Source organism: Periophthalmus magnuspinnatus, chromosome 13 (genome assembly GCF_009829125.3).
Source record: "Periophthalmus magnuspinnatus isolate fPerMag1 chromosome 13, fPerMag1.2.pri, whole genome shotgun sequence".
Classification (NCBI taxonomy): domain Eukaryota; kingdom Metazoa; phylum Chordata; class Actinopteri; order Gobiiformes; family Gobiidae; genus Periophthalmus; species Periophthalmus magnuspinnatus.
In genome coordinates this window covers 7,931,436-7,945,468 of record NC_047138.1, presented here as the reverse complement: position 1 = coordinate 7,945,468, position 14,033 = coordinate 7,931,436, and the positions used below count along the sequence as shown (strand labels likewise).

Sequence of the window (14,033 nt, the reverse complement as noted above, 5' to 3'; positions counted from 1 at the left end):
GTAGGTTGATTGGTGTAAAACATTTTTTTTATTCATGTGACCAACAAGTCAACACTGCACCAATTCTCTGGGAGGCTTTACAACGGCTCGGTAGGCCATATGGAACTTATTTGCTGTCAGATGTAGTTGCACTTTACATTGTCAGAATGAGGATTTGTTCAGTTAGGCTACATGTCTAGTATAGTGGACAGTGGAAAAGCCTATCCACTAATAAACTACATCAAAAAAGCATCTGTAACTCAAGATGCATTTCAAAGTTTCATTTGCTTAGCCCCTTGCCATAAAACCAGCCTTGGCCAGGATGTTTGTCATGCCATTAACAGGTTTGTTTACCTTTTTCTCAGCCTGCAGTCCCCCCTCCAGGTAGCAATTAGTGTAAAGAAACTCCCTTGGTTAGTTTGTGGCTCATCATTAGTTTTGTTTCAGAGAGTTCCAAGAAGAGTTAAGAAGGACCCTGGACCCTTCCAATCCCTCTTCAACCCAACACCACAGATGGACAACCACATTGACGCTCTACGGGAAATCGGTAGGCCTATATGGGAGCTTCAGTCACTGTTATATGAAGAAACACATTATTCAACTTTGCTTTGTTTTTGTTTGTCCTTAAATGTTGGTGGTAGAAGAACAGTGCTGCTAAGATATGCGATTTATTTGTGTTATTATTCGTCTACATGAACATAAGTCGCCTTTTGAGAAAAAGTAGTCACGCAGTTAGGCCTGCTTGTTTTTTATTGACTTAATGACATTTTGACACATCTTATTAACAGAGACATGGCAACAAGAGCAGTTGGTATTGATCTTGGTACCACCTACTCCTGTGTTGGGGTGTTTCTCCATGGCAAAGTGGAGATCATCGCCAATGACCAGGGCAACAGGACCACACCCAGCTACGTGGCATTTACTGATACAGAAAGACTGTTTGGGGACCCTGCAAAAAAACAAGTGGCTATGAAACCCACCAACACAATATTTGGTATGAATCATAATCATTTTCATATTTTTGTTAGAGAAGCTACTCAACAAGCCTTCGGTGATTATTGATTTTTTCACAAATTTTTGTTTACTGATTTCTCTCTGATAAAATAGATGTCAAACGTCTTATTGGAAGGCGTTTTGATGACAGCACTGTCCAGTCGGACATGAAGTTCTGGCCATTTAAAGTCATAAATGAAAACTCCCGACCCAAAATTGAAGTGGAATAGAAAGGCGAAACCAAGACCTTCTATGCAGAGGAGATCTCTTCTATGGTGCTGCAAAAAATGAAGGAAACAGCAGAGGCATACTTGGGTGAGGTATTTATTTATTTATTGAACATCACTGAAATGTAAGTGTAACATAATACTATTACAAACTTTGTAGAAAGTGAATAATGCTGTTGTGACTGTGCCAGCCTACTTCAATGATTCTCAGCGACAGGCTACAAAAGATGCAGGAGTCATTTGTGGTCTTAATGTTCTTCGCATTATCAACGAGCCAACAGCTGCTGCTATTGCTTATAGCTTAGACAAGACGGTAAGCACACTTGATACCTCTCATAGTTTTTTATGTGAAAACTGTTGTGAATATATAGTAAAAGAATATTTGTATGTCTAGGTAGGTCAGAAAGTGCTCATCTTCGATTTGGGGGGCGGCACGTTTGATGTCTCCATTCTGACTATTGACGAAGGTATTTTTGAAGTGAAGGCTACAGCAGGGGATACTCATTTAGGTGGTGAAGATTTTGATAATCGTATGGTGAACTTTTTCATGGCTGAGTTCAACCGTAAGCACAAAGTAGATATAGGAACCAACAAAAGGTCACTGAGTCGCCTTCGCACAGCCTGTGAGAGGGCCAAGCGAACCTTGTCTTCCAGCACGCAAGCAAGCATTGAAATTGATTCTCTGTTTGAGGGCACTGACTTCTACACCTCGATCACCAGAGCCCGCTTTGAGGAGATCAATTCAGACTTATTTCGTAAGACATTGGAGCCAGTTAGAAATGCACTTAGAGATTAGACTTAGAGATACATGAGATTGTCTTAGTTGGAGGCTCCACCCGCATTCCTAAGATTCAGAAACTTCTGCAAGACTTCTTTAATGGGAAGAAACTCAATAAGAGCATCAACCCTGACGAGGCAGTGGCCTATGGAGCAGGTATATTTTCTTTAGCCCCATAACAGTAACTATTATTCACTGATATATGAAATTGTGCTGATAAACCCCTTGCTTGTTTTCAGCTGTGCAGGCAGCCATCCTAACGGGGGACCAGTCTGACAATGTTCAGAACCTGTTGCTTTTGGATGTTACCCCATTGTCTTTGGGCATCAAGACGGCCGGTGGAGTAATGACCGCTACATACTCTGATAACCAGCCTGGTGTGCTCATCCAGGTAAGGCCCACTATCAAACGTTACCAGTATGTAGTCGTTGGTATTCTTACATGTCTTGTTTCCATGAGTTTCATTCAGCTGTTTAAAGACTCAGCATTTGTTTTTGCCAGGTGTTTGAGGTGAAAGATCATTGACCAAAGATAATAACAGTTTGGGGAAATTTGATTTGACTGGAATCCCCCCATGTCCAAGGGGGGTTCCTAAGGTTGATGTAACGTTCGATTTGGACGCTAATGATATACTGAATGTGTCTGCTGTAGAAAAAAGTACCGGAAAGGAAAACAAGATCACAATTACAAATGAAAAAGGTATATATCCAACATCATTGGTGTAACTGATGCTATGTTAAAGATAAATAACATCCTGTCCTGTCTTTGGTCAGGTCGTTTGAGCAAGGAGGAAATTGAGCGTATGGTGATTGATGCAAAGAAGTACAAGGATGAGGATGAAAAAATCAAATCGAGGATCGTTGAGAGGAATTCCTTAGAGTCTTATGCTTATCAAATGAAGAGTACTGTAGAGGACCCAAATTTCCAAAGTAAAATCAGTGATGAAGACCAGACATCTGTCCTGGACAAGAGCAAAGATGTGCTTGATTTGCTGAGCAATAACGAAGTGAGTTCTTGTCTGGTTATTAACACTCTAGATTTTGTGTTTTTGTACAAACATTTCTCACAAGGAAGTATTTCTCTAACAGGAAGTATATACAGACGAATATGCGGAAAAGCAGAAGGAACTGGGGAGTGTGACTATTCGTCTCATCACCAAAGTGTATCAGGGAGGAGCGATGCCCGGGATGTCTGGTCCCTCGGGTGGAGCTGGAGCGTCCTATTACAGCGCCCCCAGTGGGCCCACCATTGAGGAGGTGGATTAAATGTCAAAACAAACTGAATGTCTTTTATATCAAATCTGTATTTCAACCACAGTAACAGATTTTAACAATGGATAGTATATTCTGAATATTCTGAATAGTAATTTCATCATAATATATATATATACACTGTATGTATGTTCATTTGTCAGCTGGGGGCAAGACAACAGCTCTTTGACCATTGTGCACAACTGATTCAATAAACCAGACTTTGATTCAAGACAACTTCAATTCTGTTCTCTCTCTCTCTCTCTCTCTCTCTCTATATATATATATATATATATATGTATATATATATATATGTATATATGTATATATATACATATATATATACACACACACACACACACATATATATATATATATATATATATATATATATATATATATATATATATATATATATATGTGTGTGTGTGTGTGTGTGTGTGTGTGTATATATATGTATATATATACATATATACATATATATATATATATATATATATATATATATATATATATATATATATATATATATATATATATATATATATATATATATATATATATATATATATACAATTCTCAGAGACACAAATTTGCTCAGATATGGCACGTGTCTCTTCTCTCCCCAGGCATCTAGAATTAACCAACACAATTCTGCCAGTAGAGAGCAGCAGCTGCATCCGTCATCCACTCTATTCTTATACTTGTGTCTGTTTAAAAGACTGCACTGGGATTTGGAGTTCACTTTTATTATTAATACTAGTCTGAAACATGTCAAGGTCTGTTTAAAGAATATACTGGTCTGTTAAAAAAAAACAAAAAACCAACATTTATTAAAATAATTCTAGAAGAACAAAATGAACCTCTTTGAAGTAACATCAAGACCAATTTAAAGCATCGCTATGTAACTTATAATCTATTCAATTATTGGCATTTTGTGCTGACAAATACAATGAAAACCTAAACTTTGTATTTCCAGGTGACGTGAAAGTTCCATATACCTTTAAAAAGCATTTGGATGTAGTTCTTGCACACCCACCATAAGAACAGCCTCAAAACTTGAGACAACTAGGATGTTTGCCATTCCATTAACAGGTTTTAGAAGTTAGTTCACTTCAGAGTCTAAAGATTTCACCCCAGGTACTAATCAGTGTCACTCACTTGGTAAGTTTTTTCACTTACATGTGTAGATTGTTGGCTAGAATTGCTCCCACGTTTGTTTTAGAGAGTTTCAAGAAGAGTTAAGAAGAGCTCTCCCATAGCCCATCAAAAGAACACCACAAGCATCCAACTACATCTGAAACGTGAAGCTCAAGAGGAATAGGTAGGTCTACGGTACCTCCCGCCACTAAATGATATAGAGAAACACATTATCCCACTATAGCTCTAACCTTCCTTGTTTCTTGTTTGTCCTTTAACATACAGTTTTATTGATTGAGAAAAAGTTGTCACTCAGTTAGGCCTACATGTATTTTATGGACTTAGTGTGATTGGCTGGCTGGACAGTAACCAAGAGAGTTCATGTCATGTTTATTTTCATTTTTTATATTGTTGTCAAAACAATATAAATTTCTCACCAGAATGTATTTATTATTAAGAAGTACTGAAAGAAGACTATGCAGAAAAGCAGAAGGGGCATGGGAGAGTGTGTAAACCCACCATGTGCAGTCTTTCCTTCACATGATTATTAACAACCTCAATAATCAGATTTTAATAACAAACTAAAACACAGTTACAGTAAGTTCACAATACAAGTGGATGTCAAGTTTCTATTGGTCAGTTAATGGTCTGTTTTGGAGATTGGCTCTAGTGAGATGCGACTTCTGTAGTTTCGCTCTCGTTTTGGTATGGGTCACGGCCTACAGTAGCCCATGTGTTCAGAAAATAAACAGCTTACCCCACATTTGCATTTGATGAGATAATAGTTCAATAGTACAAAAAAAGCAAAACAAATAGAACTGTTAGAATGACTACAATAGGCTATTTAGACATTTGTTTTATTTTGTATCTTTAAAAATATTAAGTTGAACAGGAGATTTCATGTACTTAGTTCTTTGGGATAAAGACTCCTTAAGGCCAATAGCATCAGGATTTGGATTTGTCTGCTCAGCGTGAGTTGGAGTTTCTTGGGCATTCATGCATTCGATACGCACACATGTAGAAGATACCTAAAAGATGCCGTTATGATTGGTTGGGATGTTTTCATGAACATGGGTATCACTTGTGACAAATCCCTCACCTGAGAAGAAGGTTAGCACAACCGCAACCCAGCCCATTATATAGGACCAGGAGAAGCGCCAACTGCCATAGCGTTTTCCATAGTAATTCACTGTCACTCCTGTGTATACTGCCATTGCCAGCAACACAAAGAAGCCTAAATACATGGGGAAAAATAAAACATAGTCTTAGGGAAATTGTCTATGTCAGTAAAATAATAATAATAATAATAATAATAATAATAATAATAATAACAATAATAATAATAATAATAATAATAATAATAATAATAATAATAATAATAATAATAATAATAATAATAATAATAATAATAATAATAATAATAATAATAATAATAATAATAATAATAATAATAATAATACATCCGATTTGAATAGCGCCTTTCAAGACAGCCATAGTGCTTTACATTGTATTAGTCATTCACTCTGCATTCAGTGGTGGTGAATGATTATTGTGGTCAAAGCTGCCCTGGGGTAGACTGGCAGAAGTGAGGCTGCCCATTTGCTCAGCCTCTGCATCAGAAAACAACCACAGCTTTGCCACTGGAACCCTACTGTGGCACTTGTTACTCCCAGTAGTCTCCCATCCAGACAGATCAGGTTTTGTCAAGCCAGTATGGCCATATATCTCAATATGCTGCATACAGTAGAATACACAAAACATTTGTCAGTTCATTCAGACCTAGACATCTACTTACTGTCCTGTTTACTGTCCATCTGTTTACTGTCCTGTTTGTCTATCACCATAATGTTGCAGGCAGTGTGCATTATATTATTTTGGGTTGTAATTTGTATTTATGAGGACTTACAAGAGATGAAGAAGAGGATGCCGGCTGCAAATGTCTTGTCAAAGCTGTCAAAGGATGAGTAGTGGATAAAAGCCATTATACCAATTACAATTCCAATGAAGCAGGCCAGCAGGGAGAGGATCATGAAGGCTCGTGTTGCATCCCAATAAGCTACGGGGAGGTATCGACAAAAATAATGCAAAAACATTACATTCTAACATCATGTGAATTTAGTTTTGCACTGTTTTAGATTATGGACAATATTAAATGAGCGTCATATGGGCCCAGCTCTTACCAATGCTGTCTGTGTGTGTCATGCACTTCCCGGGCACGCAGTATCTCCACAGACCCTGGTGCATGTAATTGCTTGCATGTCGGTACTGCATCCAGTAGTCTGTTGCTGTGGAGACGATCAGAAGGATGTTGCCGACTCCAGCGCAGAATAACCCACCACCCATGAAGCTGTACATCGTCACTGTCAAACAGAATTATCAGTCTGGTTTGGTCTCACATAGTACAGTAGAGATGCCCCAAATGCTTTGACTTCTACTAACAGACTAATGTTTTCTCTTGTTTACTGGTTTAGTTAGTTCTAGTTTATACCTGGTTTTATTCTGGGTTAGTACTAGTTTAGTTCGGTAGAATGTCGGGAATACAGTTGAAACAAATAGAATAAAATCGTATATATTTGTCATTGTTAGGTAAAAAACTGTGCACTACAGTTTAGTAAGTCAAGCAACGAAAATAAGTACAAATTATTATTGGTGTGATTATATTATATTACACAGTAGGGGTGATTGCTCTGACAGCGAATGGTCAGAACCCTGTTTTTAAAAAGCTGGACAACAGACTACACTAGAACATACATAAAAAGCGTGAGTTGAGTTGAGAATGTTGAGTCTACGGAGCATTTTAAGAACATGGCAAAATAAAACAGGCCCTAAAATATGTTCTATATCTTAACACATACATCCAAAACAAAAACATTGTATATTATATAGTTTGTGGAAAATATTTAAATAATCATACATATACACAATACAAACATAATAACCAACATTTAAAAATCTGTTATTACACACAATACATACAGAGTTGTGTTTTATAAAAATAATAATAATAATACATAACATTATAAAATATTTACAAAATATTTACTGATATCATCACGCTACTCATTTAAAATGATTAATAACTTACCTTTCTATTTTCCTTTTGTATAAATAATAAAGATTTTAATATTTTGGGCTATCACTGCACCCAGGATCCCAATAATGTCCCAGTTGGCAGTAAAGTTTTGTTTGTGCATAGAAAACCATGGTGAACCAGCAGACGACTGAAACAATAGGACCCTCAGAGCCACAGCCAATCACAGAGCAGAGTTTTGTGTTTTAGGGAATCTGCTGAAAATACAAAACTGTTAAAGCGCGGTAATACTGATGACACAGGAGTTTGAATTGAGAATGCTCTGCAGCCAGCACACCAAACCCATGAGTAACAACCTATCACATTTCTATTCATAATTATGGAGCCAGTTGCTGTGCTGTGGTCTGTCACTTTGATGTACAATAAAAGAAAAAAAATAAATAAATAAATAAGAGGGAAAGCCTCCAGAAATCTTTGATCATACTGCAAAGTGCATATGTTCTGTGTACAGTAGATAACCTGGGGTTCAAAGTGTATTTTATTAGAAAAATACAATTAATTAATTGAAATATTAAATTTGATTTCATTCCATGCATAACTTAGATATGTTTTTAAAACTCTTTACAAAGTCTAAAAATGTTGTTGTTTTTCCTCCTGTAATAGACTAAGTCAAAATGTGAATTTGAACCTGCTGTGCACCAAATGTTTGGGAAAAGAGCCCAAGGTCAAATGAACAGAGCGCAGAGATGAGATGTGGGCAGTGATGGAGGGAGTACTCAATTTTGTTACTTACTAAAAAGTAAAGGTATTTCTAATATCTAATATCTAATAAAGCTTCAAATGTAGTGATTTTGATAAAGATTTGTGCTTAATTTTGTTTAACACAACTGGATTGATTTTTTTTCCTTTTTTTTTTTCTTTGTATATTTTTGTTTGCTCAAACTATAAATGTAGAAAGTGCATATACCTTCTCTCAAATGTACTAAAGTTAAAGTAAAAAGAATCCACTTTAAAATTGACTTAAATAAAGTACAGATACCTACAATTTATACTTAAGTACAATACATTACTACTTTTCCTTCATGATGTGCCACCATTGGCTGTGGGTGGCCAAAAGAACTGTGAGTGTGGAGGTTTTTGACCTAAAAAGAAGTTAATAGTATACGTTTGACACCATAAACAAGATTGAATTAAAAGTGTATTTAAATTTGGACTTTAAAATGTAAGCCTGCCATGTGATATAAATATGGGTTTTAATTTTGAGCTCCGCTGATGCTCTGATGGGACTGTAGAGAGAAGTGTAGACTTCATTTTACAAACTGTATATAAGCACCATTCTTCAATGAGGATAAAGTGCACACATAACAATAACATTATATCCTAATAATAATATCCATAATATCCTCTGTAAAAATGTAAATCATCAAAGATGTAAAGGCACTTATATTAGGGCCTAGTAATGCAGTGGTTGTAGGGCTACATATTTTAACATTGTGCATTTTGCTCCACAAGATGGCACAATTTATTACCTTTTTATTATGTTACGCTACAGACTTGCAGTCATAGTGCAGTCATATGTGGCGTTTATGAACATAAGATGAAGAACTGATACAAACACTTAAATTTATTTTCTAGACTCTTTTTTATGTGACCTGCTATTTCTTTACATTAACAGTTTTAACACAGTGTTCTCATAAGTAACTTACTGCTGTGGGAGCACAAACTGCCTCTTGGCCATTCACTTGAAATTGCATACTATATTGTATATACTGTAGCTGTGGGCAACACACAGACTCACTGTCTTATTGATGTTTGAGGATTGACTGACAGGGAGGCCACAGGTGTAGAGTGAAGTGTTCCTGTACAACACTTTGGGAAATGAGACGTTTACCCAGAGGGGGACTTCAGTCATGAATCTAAACTTTGTTTCATTTGATTCATACAAATGTTTTATTGTTCATTTAAAAAAGACAACACACAGGTGATGTTTCTACAATAATACAGAGATGAAAGGTCCAAAGTCTTTACACTACACATGCACATTCATACCAAATACAACTCCCTGTTCTCCAGTCACTCAAATGTAATATCAGTACCAGTCAATAGATGATACATTCAGTAATCTCCTGTACAATATGCGTAAGCTATGTTCAAAAATATTGGGTTCTTTTATACTGCGATTTTAGCAATATATCTTATTACATGTATAAAAATGTAAATTGTCCTTTTTATTGTACATGAATGGTTGGGCAACAAATCACCCAAAATAAAGATTGAACACTAATATTTGTCAATAAATGAACCAGAGGAACAGACAGAAGGCAGATGGCGTGCCTTGATACTTGTTGCTGTTTCTCTGGTACCATGGCAACACAATACGAACGTCACAGTCTTGTCTACATGAGATTCTGAAAAAAAAAAAAAAAAAAAGTATTTTATTTTTAGTATTTCAGCAACATAGAGACAGATCTATAACATCCACGGTTAAAACATACTTTGGTTTGCTCCAAATTTTTCTAAGCATTTTTCAGTAGCAAAATACCAGTTAACATTTGGAACATTAATTCTATATGAAATGAAGAAAACTAGATGTACCTCATCTTTTTTGTGCTGGGTTGTGGAGGGCCTTGGAAGGACTGGCCCACCAAGAGGACCATACCCAGACATCTGTATTTTGGGCAGGAAAGTCGACTGAGCATATGGGTTTACATTCTCATCTACACAAAACAAATACATCCATGTGTCAGCTATTTTTACACTAGGTATGGTAATCACAATCATTGCTGGGTTGAAAAAAAAATGTGTAAAACAGTAGAATAGTTCATTTGTGAATGCATTATGATGAATGTATGTTTTCACTACACACCTTGCAGAGTCCATTTAGTCGGTTTTGTTCTCTGTGGTGAAAAATGTCCCTCCCTCCTCTGAAGACCGGACAAGTCGCTGGCATCTCTCCGTGCGCTACTGTCAGTTCGGCTGTGGCCCAGGACATCTGCTAACAGCTTTAGGGAGTCTTCGGTGGGGGGAGGGGCAGGTAGAGGGGGCAGGCCTGAATACAATTTTACACACAACAGAGCAGCAATAATGTGGCTTGATTCAGAAAATGCCCAAAATAGCTTTTCTACTATTGTTAGGAATGTACCTGCCAGACCCTGTAGGTCTCTGCAGAGTTGAGCATCTTTCGAAAGCTTCTTCTTGCTCCTGGGTCTGTGTACCATGACGGCAGAGCTCACATCAGGGGGAGATTTTTCTGAGACATTAATGAGAATATTAATTAACAGTTTTTTCTCTCCACCTTCTCTTTCTCTCTGTTTGAGTTGCTGGTTTGTGCTTATACTATATCAAAAACAGTTGTTGGAATGTGTGTCTTAATTTATTAAATGTACTGTAAGGCCTTTCCCTCGGTGGTTTCCTTTAGTACAACATAAAAGGTCTTAATAGTATGTTTATATTAAGCTCAAACTAACCTTTTCCGAAAGTGTCACTGGTGAAAGTGTCAGCCCAGTGGCTCGTGTGGTAGACATCCTCCTCCTTGTTTGTAAACAGATCAGGGTTAGACTGTGAGATCTGGGAGCTAGGGCGCTGCCAAGACGAAAGGTCAAAGGTTGGGGGATGTGAAGTGTGGTTGGGTTGGTCTTTCTGGGGCGAGGACAGGCGTATTGGAGTGTAGGGCGTCTCATCTTGTTTAGACATGGGACTTGAAAGTTCTTCTTTGGAGCTGTCCATCAAATAGGTTCTGGCAGGTAATGGAGGGCACCAGTCTTCATCCTCATCCTCCGGGCTAAATAAAAAACAAAACAAACAAAACAAAAAAAAGCACTGGAAATGTAATAATAAAATGCCTTCGTTTTATACAGCTCCTTTTCTAGATGCAAATGCTTCACACAATTTGGTGCATTATTCATTCTGTAATTCTACTACAGTAGCCACAGCTGCCCAGGAGAAAACTGAACCAATATAAATATCTAACCCGGAAAAAGCCAGTGCTAATAAAGTCAGCAACAGCTCCAACTGTTTGTGAAGAGGACAGACTTGTAGTATTTACAGCTGGTTGTATTATGAAACATGCAAGTGCCTTCACATGGTTTTTAGTCACTACTTCATGAGAAGACATTTGGTGCATAAAATATGTAGTGTTGAGACTTTGTCAATGACTAAACATGTGAAATGTGCCAAAAGAGAATGTATAATGTTCTTAATGTTCAAAGATATTTATGTCATGTGTTAATTTATTTAAAATTAGCTCACAAGTGCTTAAAATGTTGCGTTTGATGTAAAAAAAAAAAAAAAAAAAAAGCATTCAGTATGTATAAAGACAACTTTGACGGAGAACATCCCTTATTTGTGTAACCCTGTCAAAGTAAATTTAATGACATGTCGCTAAAAAGGCAAAGCACTAATTTTAGCTGTCAGACACAAGTTAATGTCATTACAAAAGACAGCAGCCCTCAGCAGTCACCCTGCATCCTCATCTGTCAAGGTTAGTTAGAACAGACTCCTCTCAGTAACCCTACAGCTCAATGTATGCAGCGCCCGGAGACATGACTGTAGTTAATTCACCCAGTCCCCAGACACACAACTTCACTCAAGTTTGGTTTGACAGCACAGAGTTAGGGGAAGGTTTGATATCTGTCAGCCGTAACTCTCTCTGTCATTTAGGGAGTGCCTTGAAGTTATTAATATTCACTCTAAATGAAGATTTTCCAGTGCACTAAGAGGAATGAGCGTGTTGTGTTGATACAAAACAGACATGATGATTTTACCTGTTCAGTTGTTGTTCCTGTATTTTTGTGCCGTGTATGTCCTTAGTGTCAGGAAGGGGCAGAGACAGGACATCCATCCATGTGAGAGTGGCTGGCTTTGAGGTCAGGCCTGAGGACCTCTGCTTTAGTAATTTGTCTGGGAACATAATTGACTTGAATGAGTAATGTGCGTTGAGAAAAAAAATGACATAAGCTGAAAACTATTTTTAATAATTCAGAGAAAAAAATGAAAAAAATGAATCATCATAAGAAATAAACAGTTGTTTATGTTATTTTTTAATTAGGATAAAAATAACATAGAAAGATTAGAAATAGATAAAAAAGTGAAAAAAAAAAACCCTGTGATAATTATTACGTCTGGGGGCAGCTGTTGCAATAACATTCACCCTTCATGCTACATTACTCCCAGAAGTGTCCAAGAACCAGTGGTGGAAATACAAGTACTGAAAATATGCAGGCCTACTCAAGTAAAAGTACAGTTACATGGCTAAACATGTTCTCAAATAGACGTACAAGCACCGTGGCACATATGAAATACACTGAACTGTGATGCAGCAAAGGTTTATCGAGATGCTATGATCGTTTCTCATGTAAACTTTGGCATTTCCAGTTGGTCTGACACAAGTGAGATAACATTAAAACCACTAACAACTTTGTATAATCATGCAGTAAAAGTGCTAGACAAGAAACCACTAAAGCATCATCATTGTCAAATTCTTAAAAAATATTAAATGTTAAACTTTGAGAACTTGATTGTGTATTCAGATGTCTGATTAATACATAGAATTTTAAACAATGCTGCACCTCCACCACAGAGATTTGTCCAGTTTTGGTCACAATGGCTGCAAACTCCCCAGATGTAGCTCAGCATTTGCACAGACAGCGTTCTCATCCAAACAGACTGAAACACTGATTTGCATGTGGAAGCTTATATGGAAATATTTGACACATATTTGAGTACTTTTAAATGTGGAAATGTGGAGTGTAATGTTTTTAAATGAAACAATGGGAGAATGCATGTTTGATGTATTTTAATTGTTTGTAACCTGCCCGGAGACTGCAGATGGAAACTATCTTTAGCTAAATCCCGTGTAAAGCATCTCGTCTTTTATGAGATTAATATGGTCCCCGTTAAAATAAACCAATAAACTAAACCAAAATTGTGCTCATTTAAAGTATCCTTCTCACCATTGTTCTTCGTGGTGTATTGAAGCTTGGCGTATTCTGACCCCGACTGGCCAGTCTGGAGGGTCCACTGGTCGAGGTCCACCAGGCCTGTGTTGTACAGAGCTGGGTTACTGCTGTAGGGGTCCGGGCCTTGTGAGTAGGACTTGGTGGAGTATGTGTCATAATAAGCTAATAGGTCATCATCCGCTGTCGTGTTAATGGTGCTGTAGATGGGACTGTCATTGGAGGCAGTGCTTCTCTTCTCTGATTGGTTGGTGTAGTTCATTATACCTGAAAATATATTAAAAGCAATGATTTTACTGTAGGACTAGCTTTTTTTTTGCCCTTGATAAGAGTATAGAGCATTTTATATGTTGGCAGTAGTTATAAAAATAAGTTTTAACCAGCGCAGGCTCAAACTAAAATGGACACGTTCTATAACAACCAGTACTTTTTAAGCATCAGTTCTCATCATGTCACTGTCATCTCTTTTTTGGTATAATTTTGATGTATTGAAATGGACCACGGCAGACGCTTCAAACACTCAAGCCCTTTACAAACATCACACAAGAGTTGCGCTTTAAAAGATGCTCAAACTCATTTGTCTGTCCCTGAAAATCTGACCCTGTGAAACTGATTCTAATACTTTTAAAAAGAAAATGATCACCCATTAACAGCGGCCATGATGAACACCCTTTGGTCATA

General features: G+C 37.1%; 3 protein-coding genes across 3 annotated transcripts in view; 1 reads left to right on the top strand and 2 right to left on the bottom strand.

Annotated features, from left to right (window-relative positions):
* Nucleotides 1-771: 771 nt before the first annotated feature.
* On the top strand, nt 772-3,242 carry hspa8b (heat shock protein family A (Hsp70) member 8b). The gene is given in 9 exon segments (XM_033976677.1): nt 772-973; nt 1,087-1,292; nt 1,360-1,512; nt 1,594-1,990; nt 1,993-2,133; nt 2,217-2,387; nt 2,479-2,676; nt 2,751-2,983; nt 3,066-3,242. Coding segments are annotated over 9 exon segments (1,878 nt in total).
* A 1,980-nt stretch (nt 3,243-5,222) lies between these two features.
* Nucleotides 5,223-7,533, bottom strand: lim2.3 (lens intrinsic membrane protein 2.3). The gene is made up of 5 exons (XM_033977212.2): nt 7,453-7,533; nt 6,548-6,727; nt 6,274-6,423; nt 5,467-5,601; nt 5,223-5,395 (listed from the first exon to the last, which is right to left on the bottom strand). The coding sequence occupies exons 2-5, from the start codon at nt 6,720-6,722 to the stop codon at nt 5,334-5,336; spliced, it is 522 nt and encodes a 173-aa protein (XP_033833103.1). The 5' UTR covers nt 6,723-6,727; nt 7,453-7,533; the 3' UTR covers nt 5,223-5,333.
* A 1,831-nt stretch (nt 7,534-9,364) lies between these two features.
* Nucleotides 9,365-14,033, bottom strand: part of zgc:77784 (uncharacterized protein LOC402947 homolog) — a 41,365-nt gene continuing 36,696 nt past the window's right edge. Inside the window, exons 20-26 of the mRNA XM_033977490.2 lie at nt 13,350-13,619; nt 12,162-12,297; nt 10,866-11,179; nt 10,541-10,648; nt 10,265-10,447; nt 9,994-10,115; nt 9,365-9,806 (exon numbers count right to left, since the gene is read on the bottom strand). Of these exons, the coding sequence (XP_033833381.1) occupies nt 9,795-9,806; nt 9,994-10,115; nt 10,265-10,447; nt 10,541-10,648; nt 10,866-11,179; nt 12,162-12,297; nt 13,350-13,619 (1,145 nt within the window). The 3' untranslated portion in view covers nt 9,365-9,794. The remainder of the gene's footprint in view (nt 9,807-9,993; nt 10,116-10,264; nt 10,448-10,540; nt 10,649-10,865; nt 11,180-12,161; nt 12,298-13,349; nt 13,620-14,033) is intronic.